Consider the following 20,248-nt stretch of genomic DNA (forward strand, 5'->3'; position numbering starts at 1 on the left):
AAACAGTGGATGAGTAGCTATAGTTATCAGAGGCAATTGCAACAATATATATGTATAGCCCACCAATGGTCTTCAACTTGCTTAATCTTTCATTCTTAGTGCAATTTCAAAACATATGCGCGTGCTACAAATGAACGAGAGTAAAATGTTTTGTTATGATATGACGTCACGTTTCGGGACATGAACCCAGTATGTAGCTAGCTTGCTTTAGGACTTCCATGTCAGCAAGTAATCACTGGCCAGATAGTGAGTATCTGCCTGTGTTGCATTAACTGTCAGTTGGTTGTGGTAATGGTGAAAGTCAGGCAATGGTGACCTTATACTACTAACGTTAGCTAGGCAGCTAAGCGTGTGCGGGTAAGATTCACTTTCATGTTCGGGGTTGGGTCTAACAGTCAGCAGCTAGCACTGGTACTAGCTAACGTTAGCTACATTTCTACCTAAGCACATCCGTGTGTGCAGATGTCTTCTCAAATTTGTCTTGCAAAGATGTCTAATTGACAGACCAACACTTTTCAAACTGTGGCAGCCCTAGCCGACTAAACTCAACGATGATGGAGTTGAGCAGCGTCTAGTTGTGGGCGGACTGGATTTCCGAGTTCATTTTTTTTTTTTAAATACTACGGATTTCCGCACCCAAAGAATAGTCAGCATTTACAAATGACAATGTCCTGTGTAAATGCGGGCTATTCTTTGGGTGCTGAAATCCGTCGTTTTTGTATAAAAACGTTATTTTATGTGACGTCGGCTCTGCAGTCTGCCCACGCGAACGTTATTTGGGGCTCAAATAGATCATACATCGTTGAGTTTATTCGGCTAAATCTGTATAGGCCTATGCTTCTGCAGCCATCTCTTTACATTACTGTAATGTTACATCTAGAAGGATTGTTAATTTAACATAGCAATGTTGTTGGTTTTGGTTATCTGCTAGGGTTTTACCACCGACATGTGCCATAAAGGTCAGACCTCTTGGCAGAGGATGTAGGCCAGGGTGCCCCAACTGGCGGCCACAAGATACACTGTATTTGATCGTATACAAATGTCAGCAAGGTTTGAAATGATTATGTTTTAGTCAAATATATCTGTTTGGGCTTCTTGCGGTCAATTTTGAGTCTACAAATTGTTTGTAATTATGTCTCGGCCCCCTGACCACCCGCACAAGAAAGGAAACTGAATCTAGTTCCCTGATGGAGACTAATTACCCACACACATACAGAAGGCTACAGTCCTCCTGAGAGCTGTAATATTATAGGGTCATATAGTACCACAGTCATTATACCCATAAAACCTAGCGGTCAAACAGAGAAACGGTTCCAATTGTTCTTCCATCATTCATCATTCTTCCCATAGAGGAGTTTAGAGACACAGGCTTACCCTGGCGTGACGTTTTGATAACCGTGTCGATCTCTCTAGGTCTAGGACAAGGTGACTTTTATCAATATATTCGCCTGGATTAACCCCCCAAAATTGAAATGCTAATTAGCTGCTAATGTGGCTATCTTAAATAACTACAAATGCCATGATGATCTGGGCGAGACTGCCGAATCGAGGCAAAGGTAAGAATCTCTGGATTACCTATCTAATGTTAGTTAAATGTAGTAATTAATAATTTCGCTACGTTTCTTTAAATTGACAATTCTGTGAACTGTCTTGTGCAAGTTTTAAATTGACCTGTTAGCAAAGGTGTCAGCTAGAGATGACGTGTAGGACCTTTCAGGGATTTGTAGTTTTGCATGTCTAGCATTTTTTAATATGAGAGGAAATAGAGACAGAAATACACTACCGTTCAATAGTTTGGGGTCACTTAGAAATGTTCTTGTTTTCCATGAAAACATGCATGAAATGAGTTGCACAATGAATAGGAAATATAGTCAAGACATTGACATGGTTATAAATAATGATTTTTAATTGAAATAATAATTGCATCCTTCAAACATTGCTTTCATCAAAGAATCCTCCATTTGCAGCAATTACAGCCTTGCAAAATTTGGCATTCTAGTTGTCAATTTGTTGAGGTAATCTGAAGAGATTTTACCCCATGCTTCCTGAAGCACCTCCCACAAATTGGATTGGCTTGATGGGCACTTCTTACGTATCACACGGTCAAGCTGCTCCCACAACAGCTCAATAGGGTTGGGATCTGGTGACTGTGCTGGCCGCTCCATTATAGACAGAATACCAGCTGACTGCTTCCTCCCCAAATAGTTATTGCATAGTTTGGAGCTGTGCTTTGGGTCATTGTCCTGTTGTAGGAGGAAATTGACTACAATTAAGCGCCGTCCACAGGGTATGGCATGGCGTTGCTAAATCGAGTGATAGCCCTCCTTGAAGATCCCTTTTACCCTGTACAAATCTCCCACTTTACCATCACCAAAGCACCCCCAGACCATCACATTGCCTCAACCATGCTTGACAGATGGCATCAAGCACTCCTCCAGCATCTTTTCATTTTTTCTGCATCTCACGAATGTTCTTTGATCCGAACACCTCAAACTTAAATTTGTCTGTCCATAACACTTTTTTTCCAATCTTCCTCTGCCCAGTGTGTGTTCTTTTGCCCATCTTAATCTTTTCTTTTTATTGGCCAGTCTGAGATATGGCTTTTCCTTTGCAACTCTGCCTAGAAGACCAGCATCCCGGAGTCGCCTCTTCACTGTTGACGTTGAGACTGGTGTTTTGCGGATACTATTTAATGAAGCTGCCAGTTGAGGACTTGTGAGGTGTCTGTTTCTCAAACTAGACACTCTAATGTACTCTAATGGACACCTCTTGCGCAGTTGTGCACCAGGGCCTCGCCTCCCACTCCTCTTTCTATTCTGGTTCTAGCCAAATTGTTCTGTGAAGGGAGTAATACACAGCGTTGTATGAGATCTTCAGTTTCTTGGCAATTTCTTGCATGGAATAGCCTTCATTTCTCAGAACAAGAATAGACTGACGAGTTTCAGAAGAAAGTTCTTTGTTTCTGGCCATTTTGAGCCTCTAATCGAACCCACAAATGCTGATGCTCCAGATACTCAACTAGTCTAAAGAAGGACAGTTTTATTGCTTCTTTAATAAGAACAACAGTTTTCAGCTGTGCTAACATAATTGCAAAAGGGTTTTCTAATGATCAATTAGCCTTTTTAAAATAATAAACTTGGATTAGCTAACACAACGTGCCATTGGAACACAGGAGTGATGGTTGCTGATAATGGGCCTCTGTACGCCTATGTAGATATTCCATAAAAAATCTGCCGTTTCAAGCTACAATAGTCATTTACAACATTAACAATGTCTACATTGTATTTCTGATCAATTTGATGTTATTTTAATGGACAATTTTCAAAAACAAGGACATTTCTAAGTGACCCCAAACTTTTGAACGATAGTGTATATATTGATAAAAGTCACCTTGTCCAAGAGAGATTTACATGGTTATCAAAACATCACGCCGGGGTAAGCCTACACGAAACACAGCCCTTATTTTAAGTGTTTCTAAAATCCCTTATGGGAAAAATGAATGGTAGAAAACGATTCGAACCATTTCCATGTTTGACCGCTAGGTTTTATGGGTATTATGACACCTCCACTGTGGGGCTCTATGGATAAGCTTGAACACAAACATTTAAAGAAGCTCTCTTTCTCACCTAGGCTAGGTGAGAAAGAGAGCTTCTTTAAATGTTTGTGTTCAAGCTTATCCATAGACGTGTCACAACAGGAAACCACAATGATCTTAATCCGTTCATAAAATGTTGTTTAAAAATACAGATTCATGACCTTGTGTTTAAGTTTCCTAGAACACAGGTAATTTACGTTTATTGGCTTGTTTACTGCTTTGGAGGTTAGACTAGGCTATGATTTCCTGTCTCTAGGACAGATGGTTTTGATTGTCCCAGTTAATTATTAACTTTTTTGTTTTTACAGTAAGAGCTGTTTTCTTCTAAATTGTACATTTCTATGTGCAAAGGGACATACCCTTCTGGTTTCTGTGGTTTATAGTTTTGTCATGGTGTTGTTGGAGCACTGTCTTCTGTGGCAGGTGTCTGGAGTGGAAAGTACCCTACACCAGGGATTATCAACTAGATTCAGTCACAGGCTGTTTTTTTCTTTTTTTTCTTGAGTGGATGGTCAGGGGGCCAGAAAATAATAACAAATTATTTGTGCACCAGATTCTACTCTGCTGAAATAGTATGTGCATTACACTATTTGCATTCTAAAGGTATAATTCACAGGTAAGACCAATTTTACTATGTATTATTAAGTTTGACATAAACATGATTTTTAGAAATATTTTTGTATCTTTGAATAACTTTTAATGTAAGTTTTATGTTTCTTGTTTAGAAATTGTGGCCTCTAATTTCGGCTTGCGCTAAGGAGTTGCAAGTGTCGAAAGCATGTTAGACAGTGTTCGTTTGCAATTTCGTCATGTAAAAACTGGCGCACAATTGATTTATTTATCCAGTCAGTCAATAAATAATATAATAATACTCGTAGGAAAGTTTTTTTTATCTTTGGCTCACAATCTGTAGATACTATACGATTAGAAAGGTTCAAAATGAATGTAAAACATCACAGCACAATTGAAAAATATATGGCACTTGGAAACCAAACGAGAGTGGTTTATGGTGATAGGTGGGATGGGCAGAGCGTGGCAGAGGGGTGGGATTAAAGAGTTTATTTTTAATAATTATTATTATGTGATCATTTGTAGACTAAAAATGTACCGCAAGAAGCCCAAACATTGAAATTATTATGTTTTATTCAAATATACAGTACCAGTCAAAAGTTTGGTCACACCTACTCATTCAAGGTTTTGTCTTTATTTGTACTATTTTCTACATTGTAGAATAATAGTGAAGACATCAGAACTATGAAATAACACATAAGGGATCATGTAGTAACAAAGTGTTAAACAAATATAATAAATATAATATTTGAGATTCTTCAAAGTAGCCAGCCTTTGCCTTGATGACAGCTTTGGACACGCTTGGCGTTCTCTCAACCAGCTTCACCTGGAATACTTTTCCAACAATCTTGAAGGAGTCCCCACATATCCTGAGCACTTGTTGGCTGCTTTTCATTCACTCTGTGGTCGAACTTGTCCCAAACCATCTCATTTTGGTTGAGGTCGGGGGATTGTGGAGGCCAGGTCATCTGATGCAACACTCCATCACTCTCCTTCTTGGTCAAATAGCCCTTACAAATCCTGGATGTGTGTTGGGTCATTTTCCTGTTTAAAAACAAATGATAGTCCCACTAAGCGCAAACCAGATGGGATGGAATATCGCTGCAGAATGCTGTAGTAGCCATGCTGGTTAAGTGTGCCTTGAATTCTAAATAAATCAGTGACAGTGTCACCAGCAAAGCACCATCACACCACCTCCTCCATGCTCCACAGTGGAAACCACCCATGCGAAGAACCTCCATTAACCTACTCTGCGTCTCACAAAGACACGGCAGTTGGAACCAAACATCTCAAATTTGGACTCATCAGACCAAAGGACAGATTTCTACCGGTCTAATGTTCATTGCTTGTGTTTCTTGGCCCAAGCAAGTCTTCTTCTTATTGGTGTCCTCCAGTAGGGGTTTCTTTGCAGCAATTCGACCATGAAGGCCTAATTCACGCAGTCTCCTCTGAACAGTCGATGTTGAGATGTGTCTGTTGCTTAAACTCTGAGAAGCATTTATTTGGCCTGCAATCTGAGGTGCAGTTAACTCTAATGAACGTATCCTCTGCATCAGAGGTAACTCTGGGTCTTTCTTTCCTGTGGCGGTCCTCGTGAGAGCCATTTTCATCATAGAGCTTGATGGTTTTTACACTTGAAAAAACTTTCAAAGTTCTTGAAATGTTCCGCATTGACTGACCTTCATGTCTTAAAGTAATGATGGACTGTAATTTCTCTTTGCTTATTTGAGCTGTTCTTGATATAATATGAACTTGGTCATTTACCAAATAGGGCTGTATACCACCCCTACCTTGTCACAACACAACTGATTGGCTCAAATGCATTAAGAAGGAAAGAAATTCCAGCAATTAACTTTTAAAAAGTTAATTGAAATGCATTCCAGGTGACTACCTCGTGAAGCTGGTTGAGAGAATGTCAAGAGTGTGCAAAGCTGTCATCAAGGTGGCTACTTTGAAAAATATAAATTATATGTATATTTTTTGTTGTTGAATTTTCTCCCAAATTTTGTGGTATCCAATTGTTAGTAACTACTATCTTGTCTCATCGCTACAACTTCAGTACGGGCTCGGGAGAGACGAATGTCGAGAGCCGTGCGTCCTCCGAAACACAACACAACCCAACCAAGCCGCACTGCTTCTTAACACAGCACACATCCAACCCGGATGCCAACCACAGGAGTCAGGAGTGCGCGATGAGACAAGGATATCCCTACCGGCCAAACCCTTCCTAACCCGGATGTAGGTAGGCCAATTGTGCGTCGCCCCATGGACCTCCCGGTCGTGACAGAGCCTGGGCTCGAACCCAGAGTCTTATGGTGGCACAGTTAGCACTGCGATGCAGTGCCTTAGACCACTGTGCCACCCGAGAGGCCTTAAATTATATTTTGATTTGTTTAACACTTTTTTTTGGTTACTACATGATTCCATATGTGTTATTTCCACAAATAACACAAATAACCGGGCTCCCGAGTGGCGCAGCGGTCTAAGGTACTGCATCTCAGTGCTTGAGGCGTCACTACAGACACCCTGGTTCTATTCCAGGCTGTATCACGGTGTAGGCCATCATTGTAAACAAACATTTGTTCTTAACTGACTTGCCTAGTTAAATAAAGATTACATTGTAAAACATTTAAATAAACATTTCATTCTTGATGTCTTGACTATTCTACAATGTAGAAATAGAATAAATAAAGAAACTCTTGAATGAGTAGGTGTATCCAAACTTTTGGCTGGTAATGTATATTTCAATAAAACGTTATAATTTAAAACATTGCTTACATTTTGTATACGATCAAATATACACTATCTCTATTATGGGTGGGAATACTTTGGAACAGATTTCCAAAATTAAAAATCACTTGGAGCTGATTTGCTGTTGTTATTAGTCTTTATGTCCAACAATTAAATACATTTGTATTTTTTTTTTGGGGGGGGGGGGGTTGCTCAGAACTTGGGGGGCAAATTAAATTTAATGCAGGCCAAATTTGGCCCGTGGGCCGCCAGTTGGAACCCTGCCCTACACAAAAAAACTGGATAGGTGCTGCTAGGGCTGGGCGCCATGCTGCTTGTGTTTCTATTGTTTTGATGGTTGCTTCTCTCAATGGACTCATTCACCAGTGTCTCTAAACCTTGTGTTTTCTGTTTCTGTAGCTTAAGTCAACGATCACTTAGCCTAATAAAAGTAATTAATGAAAGTAACTTGCTACCATATTTTCATGATTGTCCCAGGACAGTATTCTATAAGATAAACAACAGCTATTAATGTTTTTAAAAATATATATATTTAACCTTTATTTAACTAGGCAAGACAGTTAAGAACAAATTCTTATTTAAAATGACGGCCTAGGAACAGATTTAAGCCTTGTTAAGGGGCAGAACGACATATTTTTACCTTGTCAGCTCAGGGATTCAATCTAGTAACCTTTCGGTTATTGGCCCAATGCTCTAACCACTAGGCTGTCTGCTGCCCCATGCTATGTTGTTGTCTTAGGTCTTTCTTTATGTAGTGTTGTGTTCTCTCTTGTCGTGATGTGTATTTTGTCCTATATTTTTATTTAATATATTTTTAATCCCCAGCCCCTGTCCCCGCAGGAGGCCTTTTGGTAGGCTGTCATTGTAAATAAGAATTTGTTCTTAACTGACTTGCCTAGTTAAATAAAGGTTAAATAAAAAAGCATGGCAGCAACACATGACAACACAGCATGGTAGCAACACAACATGACAACAATGTGGTAGCTAAACAACATGGCAGCAGCACAAAACAGGGTACAAACATTCTTGGGCACAGACAACAGCACAAAGGGGAAGACGGTAGAGACAACAATAGATCACGCAAAGCAGCCACAACTGTCAGTAAGAGTGTCCATATTGAGTCTTTGAATGAAGAGATTGAGATAAATCTGTCCAGTTTGAGTGTTTGTTGCAGCTCGTTCCAGTTGCTAGCTGCAGCGAACTGAAAAGAGGAGCGACCCAGGGATGTGTGTGCTTTGGGGATCTTTGACAGAATGTGTTGTATGTGGAGGATGAGGGCTGCAGTAGATATCTCAGATATTAGAGACCCTTTCTCTCTTGGAGTCTTACTTGAATAATGAAATGGTAATTATAAGGAATTGGAACAGCACCTGTAGTCATGCGTGAAAAAAAACCATAAACAAGAACTCTCCCTGTGCGGAAGCAGCACGCTAGTTTATCAGCTGTGGGTTACTCGCTGTATGGTGGTTTTCTTTGTGTGTGTGTGTCTGTGTGTGAGAGAGGGGAGGGAAAGTGTGGTGTAGCTTTGTTGTTTTGTTATGTGACTGTTGTTTTTCTGTCTCTGTACATCCTTTAAGGTATGATGCCGTTCCTATTCTGTCCAGCATCATCCTGTATTCCTCCCCTCCACCTTCTATGGTAAGAATCACCTGGACTCCAGTTTGTTCCTCCACCTAGGAATGGAGGGCCCTCAAGCCTCCCCAACGCTTGGAAAGCAGCCAGAGGACTTCAAATTTGGTCGAATTCTAGGAGAAGGCTCCTATTCAACAGTAAGTCCTCATACATTTTCTATGGTGTTGTATTTTGTGTGTGGGGCTTACAGATAACAGTTGCAGTCATATTAATTACTTTTATTTTCTATTGTTGGTAAAGGGTTGATGGATTGTTAGAAATATATTTGTTGATTGCAAACTTGTTTCAGGTTGTGCTGGCAAGAGAACAGGCCACAGGGAAGGAATATGCTAGTAAGACCCTACAAATTTGTTTTCTCTTGTTGCATGATGCTGATGATCCTCAAGTGGCATTCAAATGACTGTCCTGGGTTCTGCTTATAACTTAAATGCATTTTTGCTGAACAATAATGCTCTTTTGAAGTGAGGAAACTGGAATTTGATTCAGTCATAAACACAGAGTGAAGCATATCGGTTTGAATTGTGTTTCAGTGAAGATTCTGGAGAAGGTGCACATCCGGAAGGAGAACAAGGCACATTGCGTGACGCGAGAGAGGGATATCATGTCAAGCTTAGACCATCCATTTATCGTCAAGCTCTACTTCACATTTCAAGATGCGAAAAGGTTGTGTATCCTTTGAAATGATCAGAACATGGGCTACTTCAAGACTTTGACATAATATCTGGCCTCATCTATTTTGTGATCTTAGTACCATTATCCTTAACGGCCTCCTGTTAGATTTTGGCATAAGCTATGCAAGAAATGGGGAATTACTGAAATACATTCGCAAAATAGGCTCCTTCGATGAGACGTGCACTAGATTCTACTCTGCTGAAATAGTATGTGCATTACAGTATTTGCATTCTAAAGGCATAATTCACAGGTAAGACCAATTACACTATGTATTATTAAGTTTGACAAACGTTCATTTATTTGATATTGTTGTATAATTTTTTTTAATGGAAGTTTTATAATGTTCCTTGATTAGATATTGTGGGTTCTATTTTCGGCTGCCGCTAAGGAGGCGCAAGTGTCAAACGCCCGTTAGTTTGCAATGTCGTCATGTAAAAACTGGCACACTGGCATTTTCTAGACCTAATGCCAGGTTCGGCAATTTACCTGACTAACATCAGCTCGCTTGCGCTGAGTAAACATTTGAGTTTTTGCCCTCTGCTTTTTCATTATTGACAATACACATACTTGCATACTATATAAGCATTTACGAGAATCTGCCGAGCACATAGGTAACGATACAATCGACAGGATTTTGTATAGACGTGCAAATGCTATGGTAAAGACACTTGAGTTGAAAATATACTGCGCATCCTAAGACACACACACATATGCCTACCGGCGTACTTCATTTCACTTGTTCCAAGTATTGATCCCCAGCTCCAAAGAGCGCCTCTCATCTGGTTAACAAAGACGCACTCCTCCAAACATATTGAAATGATTCAGTCCTATAATGCAGTATCAATGTTAGGCCTAAGCTATATTTCGCTTATTGAGGACGTGCCTCACAATACAATTTACAGGAGCCTAGTAATTTTTTTTTATTCAGGAAAAGTTTGACGCATAAAGACATATAAGCTAGGCTCATTGAAACCAATTAAAACAATGTTGACTTCCAACACTCCAAACATAGGCTATTGAGCAGACTCGTTACTGTAGCTTATGCTATTTAATAAACTTTAGTTTCAATCCAAAATGGACCAGGACGAAATAATATTCTGTGCCTCTAGCCGAATTGGAAGTGATGACAACACAGACTGTCAATAACCAACAGAACTTGAGACAAACGCATGCCGTATTAAGCCATGGAACGCATTGATTGGCCAGTGAGTGGCCAAGCCCTCGTCACACCTACAACTTGTTCATTCTTCAAAACCCAAACCTTTTACGCCACTGCCAGCTATTGTAGTTATAATTCCGGCTGTGAAAATGGCAAAAATATTTCTAACACACCCCTGAACCTATTGCGCTATCACCAGCGCTTGGATTTACCACTGCATTAGGTTTGTTAAAATGTCATGATATGAATTCTATTTGAAGGTTTTAAGTGCTGTGGCTTTTTCTTTACAGGGACCTCAAACCAGAGAATATTTTACTGAATGAGGACATGCACATTCAAATAACAGACTTTGGAACTGCAAAACAACTGTCATCAGATAGTACACAAAGTAATTTAACACATATTGCTTTGTCTTTGTGTAATTTTCCTCCAGTTTGTTGATAGACTAAGTACAGTACATTGGTTTGTTTACCCCTTATCGTATTGCGGTTAACTTATCTATCTATACCTCTCTAAAGGCTAACAAAATAGTTTTTGTTATTTATAGGAACATGCACAATGGTCTCTATGGGCTTCATAGATATGGAGGCAAATTATAGCAAATTGCTAGTTATACAGTGCTCAGAAAATAATTTTAATAGGTCAATAGTGCCATTTTAAGCACAATTGAGTAAAGACATCTTCAGTGAAGGTACCAAATGTGTCATGTGAATAATTTGTCCATACTTATAGTTCATATGATTGTTTTCTTTTGCAGACAGAGCAAACTCCTTTGTTGGAACAGCTGAGTATGTTTCTCCAGAACTACTCACTCAGAAATCTGCCTGCAAAAGGTAGTTTCACTCGAATTCATTCAGTACCCTGATTTGAATCCAATATTCAAGTTATCTGTTACTGTATCACTTCTAGCCTCGCTTGCTATGCTTTATGCAGCCGGGAACAAGACTGGTGTATTTCTGGCCATGTTCACATCACTATGATAAAACCCAACACTGAAAGAAGTTACCCGAATCTGTCATGTTTTCTGGTGTCTTTTAGCTCTGACCTTTGGGGTTTAGGCTGTATCATCTACCAGTTGGTAGCAGGATTGCCGCCATTTAGAGCTGGGTAAGTTGCGTTTCATACATTATTGTTTTCCTTTTATTCAGGTAAAATATTTGAGAAGTGTCATTGTCAGGGGCTTTGCAGAAGCGCACTTTGTGATTTGGTAAACAATGTAGTCTATTTGTTATTGCTGTCTAAAAACAGTGTGTGAAATAACAGGAAGTTATGGCTGTGGTGTTTATGACTTGTTTGTGTATTGAGTGCCTGGAGGCTGTGAAGAAACCCCAGTCACTCTGTCACATGGCAGCAGCTTCATGGTTCAACTACAAACCAACACATTTACCTCAAAGCCCTTTCAAAGCCAAGTACAGTGACGGTTGTGTATACTGTATGCATCTGCCACTTCCAGGCAATTAAGCCCCAAAGAAGACATCAATATGACAAAAGTCCTAACATGTGCCTTGCACTCTCATATGATCTTCTGTCTGTCCATGTGGTTGATGGTGTTATTTGCTCACCAGGAATGACTACCTGAAATTCCAGAAGATTATTAAACTGGAGTATGAATTTCCTGATAAATTCTTTCCTAATGCGAAGGATCTAGTGGAACAGCTGCTGGTGAGTCTAATCATATGAATTATTAAAATGCATTCGAATGTTGTTCCTCAGTTCCATACTAAGACCCAATGAGTGTCATTATTAACTAAGCATTGCTTTATTTTTGTGGTAGTGCTTGGATCCCTCCAACCGATTAGGTTGTGAGGAGATGGGTGGGTACAACCCTCTCAGAGCCCATTTTTTCTTTGAGGCCATCACATGGGAGAACCTTCACCTACAGACACCCCCCAAACTCACCCCCTACCTGCCAGCCATGGCTGAGGATGATGAGGACTATTATGGAAATGTAGGTTTTCCCCTCTTCTGATTAAAGGTTGACACAAACCCTTGTTGACATATTGTTTCCCCAATATGTCAGATTGGCGTGTCCTTGTTTTGTAATCTGTACTGAAAACACCCTGATCATGATGTGGTTCCATCTACAGTATGATGACCTCCTCAGCCAGTTCAGCAACATGCAGGTTGTCCAGTCCAGCTCCTTTCAACCACTGTTTGTGGCCAACCCCAGTCCCATCCCCAACTCCAAACCCGCACAAAGGCCCAACAGCAACATCGAGCAGTACATTCATGACCTGGACAACAACTCCTTTGAGCTGGACCTGCAGTTTTCCACTGAGGTGAAGCGGCTACTGCTTGAGAAGCAGACAAGCAGAAACCCCTGGTAGGCCTGCAGCGATGTACTCGTGAGCAAAACATGTTTTTGTGGACAGAGTGTCAGAAGACTGATTAACTGTCAATATTATCTCACCATAATATTGACACATACTGTAGTTGATGTTCTCATGCTCATCTGTTGGGATTCCTATGTTTACTTACAATATTTACACAATTCTATGTTTGATATCTTGTAAACATTAAGCACTTTACCTAAAGACAATACAACGCCAACAATAATATGATATACTGTGAACTGTATCAAGAAAGATTTGGGGAATTCACTTTTTTTTATGTATTTAAGGAATCAGTTTGTTGAGAATAATTTGATCCTCAAGATGGGACCAGTGGACAAAAGGAAGGTAAGGATTTATGTAATCCTAAATTACTGTGCAGTAATGTTCTATTTTTCAGTTTAAAGGGGAGGAGTGAATGTCTTGATACTGTACTCTTCCAACACCAAAGCAACATACTGCCCTCCTCTGGCAGTTGTTTGCAATTTCTGCCAGGAATCAATTTGGGACATCTTGAACCATACTGACTTTACCTACAGGCAATGGATTTATTTTGTATATCTGAGAATCGCTCTCTGCTTTTACAGGGGCTGTTTGCACGTCGGCGCCAGCTATTGTTGACCGAGGGACCACACCTTTACTATGTGGACCCAGTTAACAAGGTTTTGAAAGGAGAGATCCCCTGGTCCCCCGCACTGCGCCCAGAGGCCAAGAACTTCAAGACCTTCTTTGTCCATACAGTAATGAATTAGTCTATTGCAATTAATAGCTCAACTTTAGCTGACAAAACTCACTTTATAAAACTATCAGTAACAGTGACCTATCCTCCTCTTTGCAGCCTAACAGAACATACTATCTGATGGACCCGTGCGGGAATGCTGACAAATGGTGCAACAAAATTCAAGAAGTGTGGCAAAAGATCTATAACACGCATTTTAACTCCTGCATGTAGGTTGGGTACACTATCTTTTGAAGACAGGTCTTACCCTGAGAGAGAACGAAGGTGTTAATTCATAAATGATGGAAAACACCTAGCTGTAATGTAGCTTACAAGTCGGTTTCCCTATTACTCCACACATTTGATTTGTTGTAGGGCAGCAGGTTCAGGGCATGTTCCATTGTAATGCAGAATTTGATACATTCAGCTGGATCTAAAGCCATTCTGGTATAGAAAGGACCTATTATTCAAGGAAGTAGAATGGCTATTGCAACTATTCTAACTGATGATTTGTTAGGCTTGGATGGCCTCGTGTCTGACATGGTGGCCTTGGTACTCTTAAACTATTTGTCTTCTATAGCAGAGAATAAACTTTGGTCAAACCACATGGGCTGGTGTTGCTTTAAAAAATTAGGAGTTGACTTGGATGTTGGTTGAACAGTTCATCAAAATTGCAAAGGAGAATGTTGTAGCCTGTTTTTGACTGTTCTCATTTCTGGGAGAAGTTGATTGTAAATGTTAGACAGATATTTTGTTTGTTTATTCTACTGACCATTGCTGTGATTTACAAAATGGGATGCAAGTAAAGTGTAAGATGTATATTTTGTATTTGTTTAAGGCTTCTATCCTTTGCTGATTAATCCTCGTGTTATCCAAACAGTTCAAATGTGGTAATCATTTGGATAATGTCCCGGGTCCATGTTTACATAATTTACATGTAAATCAATTGAATGTAAATAGTTGATAATGGTAAATTATGATATTTTGCTACTTTTCGTTGTAATCTATATTTTATTTATGGATGGTGACATGGTTATGTTTTACATAAATATATGTGGGCCTGGCCTATTTTGTTGTGTGCAAGTTTCAAATGGTTAATTGGAAGAATGCAGCATATATATATATATATAAGGTGGCTTGGTAATAAAAGCATGTGGGATTTTGGCAAACGTCCTGTATTTATTTATACTTAGTTTGGGTGAAGGCTCAGTATGATTATTTGGGGACCAAACCTTTTTTGAAGTCATGAATTTCCAACTGCAAAAAATGATTCTTATGAGAAGGATGCAGGGAGTGGGGGGAGGGGTCATCACTAGCTTCAGTAGCTACAAAGTTATAAACCCCGCCCATTTCTACAATTTATTATCTTAAAATGTTATTTTAAAGTTAAGCTTAACTTTAACCACACTGCTATACTTATGTCTGACCCTAACCTTAAATTAAGACCAAAAAATAAAATATTTGTAGCCAATTTTGACTGGAATCTGACGGATGTATAATACAAACTGGAAACCGGTGGGTGGGGGTTGTCAAACTTGGGTTACGGTACTTCATGACTATGCCTTGCCCAGTTTCCCGGCCCGTTTCAACTCAGTTCCTGTAACTTTAGCTAGCGACGCATCCAGGTTCAAGGAGCTGGGATGGCGGAGAAGAGCCCTGACTCCAGCGGCTCAGTTGACCAGTGTTCCGCCCTTTCTCCGGAACAGAGAATGCAGTCACCTGGGATCGGGGCATCCAAATGGGTCCGTCTGAATGTCGGTGGGACATACTTTCTCACAACGAGACAAACGTTATGCCGAGACTCAAAATCCTTCCTGTACCGTCTGTGCCAGGCCGAACCCGACCTCGACTCTGACAAGGTACAGATATCTGTCTAGCTAGCTAACGTTACTAGCTAGTTGGCTAATGTTAACTAGCTAACCGTTGTCTGTTTTACACATCATGTGAATGTTCTAACGTTAACTTACGTTACCTAGCTAGCATATCCAGACCGATTTACCAACTAGTTAGCTAACTATTTTCGTTGTTTAGCCAGGAAGTAAGCCAAGCAGATAGCTAATTTAGATGGTCAACGTTAGCTACTAATGTCGTTACTAGTACAGGCTAGCTAGTTCAGCTGGCCAACGTTAACTCCCAAAGAACTTGACTAACTAGCTAAATAACGTTAGTTTGTTTTCCTGTTTTTAATCTGGATAACCCTCCTGACTACAGATCTACAGTAGCTAACTAACAAATATTAATTTGGAATACAGCACGTTGCTACTCGTACTAAGATAACATTCGTGTATATAGTACAGTACTAGTATCTGTCAGCTCGCTAACAGGCAAGTTAGTTATCCAGCCAACCACAAACTGTTACTGTAGCCATCTAGCTGGTGAATATCAGAATAACGCCTACACGCAAATGGACCATAGAATACATTGTTGACAAAACCAATGAATTGTGTGTATACATTGTGTGTCAATAATTGGGCTTATAATTTACAATTGCGCAAATGAGCCCCCCCCCCCCCCCCCCCCCCCCCCCCGGAAAAGGAGCGTTGCCCCTGTAAGAGAAAGTATGATAATCCACATGTTGAAAGTGTTTACCATCCTGATTTCCAACCCTCAAAGGTCACCATGCATCATTTAACAGGAGGATGACATTTAAAAGCTGGCAAAAGACCTTACAAGACAAGTTGGCTCGGTCATACAGGTGCATTTGCAATGAGTCTTGGGCTCTGAAAGATTCACAGTATCCAAGCAGAATAGTTTCATCCCATAGTTATCTAGGATATTTACGAAACTATGCTGATTAGCATTCCTCATTTGAATTTGAGGTGAAAGTCTCCAATATCTGTAATCTTCATGTGTCCAATGTAATGTGGTAAGGAGATGTATCTCTGCCCTCTGTATTGATTCTTGCTAATGATGGCGTGTGTGTGAAGCCTGGAGCAAGGCCGCTGTGGTGATTCTTCAGGGATAATGAGACCTGCTAAATGTCAGTTACCCCATGTTGGCGCTGCTCCAAGCTCTGAACACAGAGCTGTTGTATCCTTGGACTGGCTATGGTCTTATTATGCGATTGCACAGTTCTGTTTCGATGTTTGTCACTGTACAAAAATCGTCAATGGTATCTCCCCAGATTTTGTTATTGATAATCTGCTTTTCTCATTGTTATTGACTTCTCTTTCTTCAGGATGAAACGGGTGCCTATTTGATAGACCGGGACCCAACGTACTTTGGTCCAGTGCTCAACTACCTGAGGCATGGAAAACTGGTGCTCAATAGAGGCCTTGCCGAGGAAGGTATGATGATAATGTCTTGGGGATATTCTAGGATATGCTGAGACATGTCTGAAGAGTTGTGCCATTCTGTCATCTTTGTTGCTGTTTCTTTTTCGCTCCAACACGTTACACGCTAACAATCACACATGTTACATTTAAAACCACAGCAGTTCTCATTAGCTTACACAGTTGTTTTCAATGATTGGGGTTTTAATAACTGGTTAAATACATTCTGTTCCTCTCAAGGTGTACTGGAAGAGGCTGAATTCTACAATATCCCTTCTTTGATCAGGCTAATTAAAGACAAAATCAGGGAGAGGGCCTGCAAAACAGTTCAGGTGTGTGGGCTTGACTAAAATTGCCATTGCTATCTGGGTGATTTCTTTCTTCCCTGAGACTGTCCTGTTGTAATCGCTAATACAGAGCTCTGGATATTAAAGGGGGCAGTGGGGTGGCCTTGGGGCCTCTAAGGCCCTTTAACTACTGGCCAGAGGCACATCCTTGGCAAGCTCCCTCCCTCCCAAGGATCACCTCTGTTTACATGGTCTATCACTGCAATGACTCTGGGCACAAGCTCCAGTTAAGCTACTGGTATTTCCAGGTCTTGTTGATGTATTGGCATTAGTCCATAGTCTCCTGACCCTTGCCAGGTAGATGAGGTCAGGAATTGGCACATACTGGCTATGCTTTGCTCTGGGGGGGATGGGAGATTCATATGTAGCCTATTGAGAGCACTTGCTGCTCTGTTGCATGCAAATTAACATTGCCTTTTTTTCTCTCTACAGCTCCCTATAAAACATGTCTACAGAGTATTGCAGTGCCAAGAAGAGGAGCTAACACAAATGGTTTCCACCATGTCAGATGGTTGGAAGTTTGAGCAGGTAATTACCTTGAAAGGAAGAGATTGGGTAGTGTTCTGCCTCCTATTTTCAGAAATGTTCCTCTCGGCTGCACTTTGACTTGTGTTGGTTGATTTACTGTCCACGGATGATGCTGAGTTCAGTGTTTAACATAAATACTATAATTGTCTTCATTTGTAGTCCTTGTGAAATACAACCTTGCAGCATAATTTGGTTACATAGCTGTTATTGTGGTACTGTATTTATTTTTGTGAAGGTCTGAATCGTCTGACCATCCGCGAAAGGCGCTATGGTTGTCTGGTTCAAATAGACACTGGTTTCTGTCAGAGGCCAGGTTGCAAGAGTTACATTTTGTCTGATGTTTATGGAACAGCAGATAAAGGGGTTGTTGCTGTTTCTGCTCATTCAAGAGGACACCCTGTACTAGGTGCATTTCTCTAGACTTGCAGGTTGTTATGAGTTCTCTCTGAGGGGAAGACCCTGAGTGGGCTCAGGCTGCTACTCACGTTTCCTTTTTTGGGAGCCAGCAATGTGACAGAATGTTAGGCATTCTGCTCGTGGCAGCTTTGTGAAAATGGGAACCTACTGTATAGTGTAGTCTGTTTATTTGAATTAGCTACCACTTTAATGACAGATTTCACCCTGTGGTCTAATCCAAGGGATACTAAACATTAATGAGCAATGTAACAGCTCAAAGTGCTCAGGTGTCCGAGATAAGTCAGTGTTTGTTACTTTTGCATAAAAAAAAATAAAAAAAGATCCTTAAGTAGAATAGAAATTGTCTACTGTAATCTGTTACATTGTTTTGACTGTGCCTGGTAAGCTGTTGGACATATTAGATTTCCCATGTGAGCATGCTTTCTGTAGTCCCCTAGAAACATTTCCCTTCTCATTGCCCCCCCCCCCCCCTTTTTTTTTTTCCCTCCCTCAGTTGGTCAGTATTGGCTCCTCATATAACTATGGAAACGAAGACCAGGCAGAGTTCCTGTGTGTTGTCTCTAAGGAGCTACATAACCAATCATACGGCACAAGCAGTGAACCAAGTGAAAAGGCCAAGGTGAGTATCCCAGCACTGCAACAAAAATGTATTTCATCATCGTCCTGACCATTGTTACAACCATGTATTGTGAGTTACACCAAGTTTGGTATACATGTTGTCTCACATGGCTTTGTCTAATATAAATGCACACATAATTTTTTTTATTGGTCATGGATGCTGCAATTCCTTTCTCTGCATGCTGCATTTCCTGCAGAGGACAAATACAAGGATTGTTAGAAACATTTTGCCAATGAATGTATCTACTTTTGAATGTAAGGGGACAATGGGTGAGATTTTGCTTAGACCCCTGCCATTGTGGCCTTCAACCTTTCTCCAAGAGCCCCTTCATCCCAATGAGCCCATTACCTAGAGAGCATCCCGCGGATCATTATCTAGACGAGGGTAATGCCTCTAATGATTTAAACTACGTTAATATTTAATGACCTCCTGTCACTAGCTTCTGCAGTTCATGGAATTCTCCATAGCCTTAGTCTCCCCGCTTTCCAGTCTCCTGGTAAAAAAAAAAAACATTTTAGGCTTCTTCCTGCCTGTTAAATGCTAACTCATAGTACTTTTTGTCAAAGGTTTTCTGGAACATCTGTTGAAATAGGCCTTAACGTCTTATTTTGACTCTTGACAATTTTCTTTTGCAGATTCTTCAAGAACAAGGCTCTCGAATGTGAAGAGACTGTTCAGTCCTTAGGATTGCGTCCTACTATGATGTCCAGATATAAAGACACAAACTACATCACATTCTGAGGAGCGTTATGGCACGCTGAAGAAGCTGGCTAACTGCAGTCTACACATTGTACACACCATTTTTCTTTTCAGACATCAAATCAAAATGTGCAAAACGATAGCATTACTCAGTTTTTGGGCCTACGTAGTAAAACAGGACTGTAGATTTTCACACAGAGAGAAGGGCCTTATCACTTATCATATTGTCCACAGCATTTATACTTGGTCCATCATTTACTCAGGGTCTCTAATAGTGTTTTGGAAGATGCATTAGGTGTGCACTGTCTGGTGGGACATTATTTCAAACATCTGTGTGTACTACATTATGCCAGTCCTTCACATACAAAAATCAAACCTCTGAGAAATTAATTGGAAAGCATGTTTTAAAAGTTAAATATTTAAGACTATTTATATGGAGTTGTATAGATTCATACTGTCTTGTTAGAGGCGAAGACTGTATTGAAAGTTTATTTTTATTTTTTTTACATATCTTTAAACCGATTATTTATGTCCCTTCCAAATATCCCTTCAACCTGCACATTATCAGTTTTTTTGGAAGGAGGACATTCTTATAACTACTTCTACCAGGGTTCTTGTATGATAATGAGGTTGAAGTGATGTTAGGGAATGCCAGATGTTAAAGGACTAAAACTTGTCTTCCATCCCTGGACTCTGGTGTGTTTTAGTTGGGTTACCTGTTAGGCAGCCACTGTGGAACTGGAACACATTGTTATATTTTAGAGGACATTATACCTAGAGCCACTTGATAGGCACATTTTTTCACATTGACATGTGACTTATCGGCTGGTGTTGTGAAGGGCCTGTTTTCCATTTTACGTGAGAAAGAAAAGCATTTTTGTCTCTTGCATGAATTAGTGCATATCTGCTTGTTTGTGTGTGTGTATACACAATCCTTAC

General features: G+C 40.3%; 2 protein-coding genes across 10 annotated transcripts; both read left to right on the plus strand.

Moving 5' to 3' along the window:
• The first annotated feature begins 133 nt into the window (after window positions 1-133).
• pdpk1a (3-phosphoinositide dependent protein kinase 1a) lies at window positions 134-14,596 on the plus strand. Of its 9 annotated transcripts, none has more exons than XM_036941034.1 (14): window positions 134-246; window positions 8,494-8,685; window positions 8,838-8,880; window positions 9,079-9,216; window positions 9,326-9,470; window positions 10,670-10,767; window positions 11,137-11,212; window positions 11,418-11,486; window positions 11,945-12,041; window positions 12,154-12,327; window positions 12,467-12,702; window positions 13,000-13,057; window positions 13,297-13,449; window positions 13,548-14,596. In XM_036941034.1, the coding sequence occupies exons 2-14, from the start codon at window positions 8,596-8,598 to the stop codon at window positions 13,659-13,661; spliced, it is 1,491 nt and encodes a 496-aa protein (XP_036796929.1). In that variant the 5' UTR covers window positions 134-246; window positions 8,494-8,595; the 3' UTR covers window positions 13,662-14,596. The 9 variants fall into 9 exon arrangements, with proteins under 9 accessions (XP_036796929.1, XP_036796928.1, XP_036796936.1 ...); XM_036941033.1 differs by having other exon boundaries at window positions 212-357; XM_036941038.1 differs by lacking the exon at window positions 134-246 and adding an exon at window positions 1,504-1,556.
• Window positions 14,597-15,051: 455 nt separating this feature from the next.
• On the plus strand, window positions 15,052-19,992 carry kctd5a (potassium channel tetramerization domain containing 5a). The gene is given in 6 exon segments (NM_001165162.1): window positions 15,052-15,286; window positions 16,606-16,714; window positions 16,940-17,031; window positions 17,479-17,574; window positions 18,485-18,610; window positions 19,246-19,992. Coding segments are annotated over 6 exon segments (672 nt in total). The 5' UTR covers window positions 15,052-15,067; the 3' UTR covers window positions 19,276-19,992.
• Window positions 19,993-20,248: the final 256 nt, after the last annotated feature.

This window comes from Oncorhynchus mykiss, chromosome 13 (genome assembly GCF_013265735.2).
Source record: "Oncorhynchus mykiss isolate Arlee chromosome 13, USDA_OmykA_1.1, whole genome shotgun sequence".
In the NCBI taxonomy this organism is placed as follows: domain Eukaryota; kingdom Metazoa; phylum Chordata; class Actinopteri; order Salmoniformes; family Salmonidae; genus Oncorhynchus; species Oncorhynchus mykiss.

Coding starts and splice junctions, on each gene's coding strand:
- pdpk1a (XM_036941034.1), top strand. CDS start 8,596: ATGGAGGGCCCTCAAGCCTCCCCAACGCTTGGAAAGCAGCCAGAGGAC. Junction 12,042..12,153: donor ATCTAGTGGAACAGCTGCTG/GTGAGTCTAATC, acceptor TTTTTGTGGTAG/TGCTTGGATCCCTCCAACCG. Junction 12,328..12,466: donor ATGAGGACTATTATGGAAAT/GTAGGTTTTCCC, acceptor TTCCATCTACAG/TATGATGACCTCCTCAGCCA.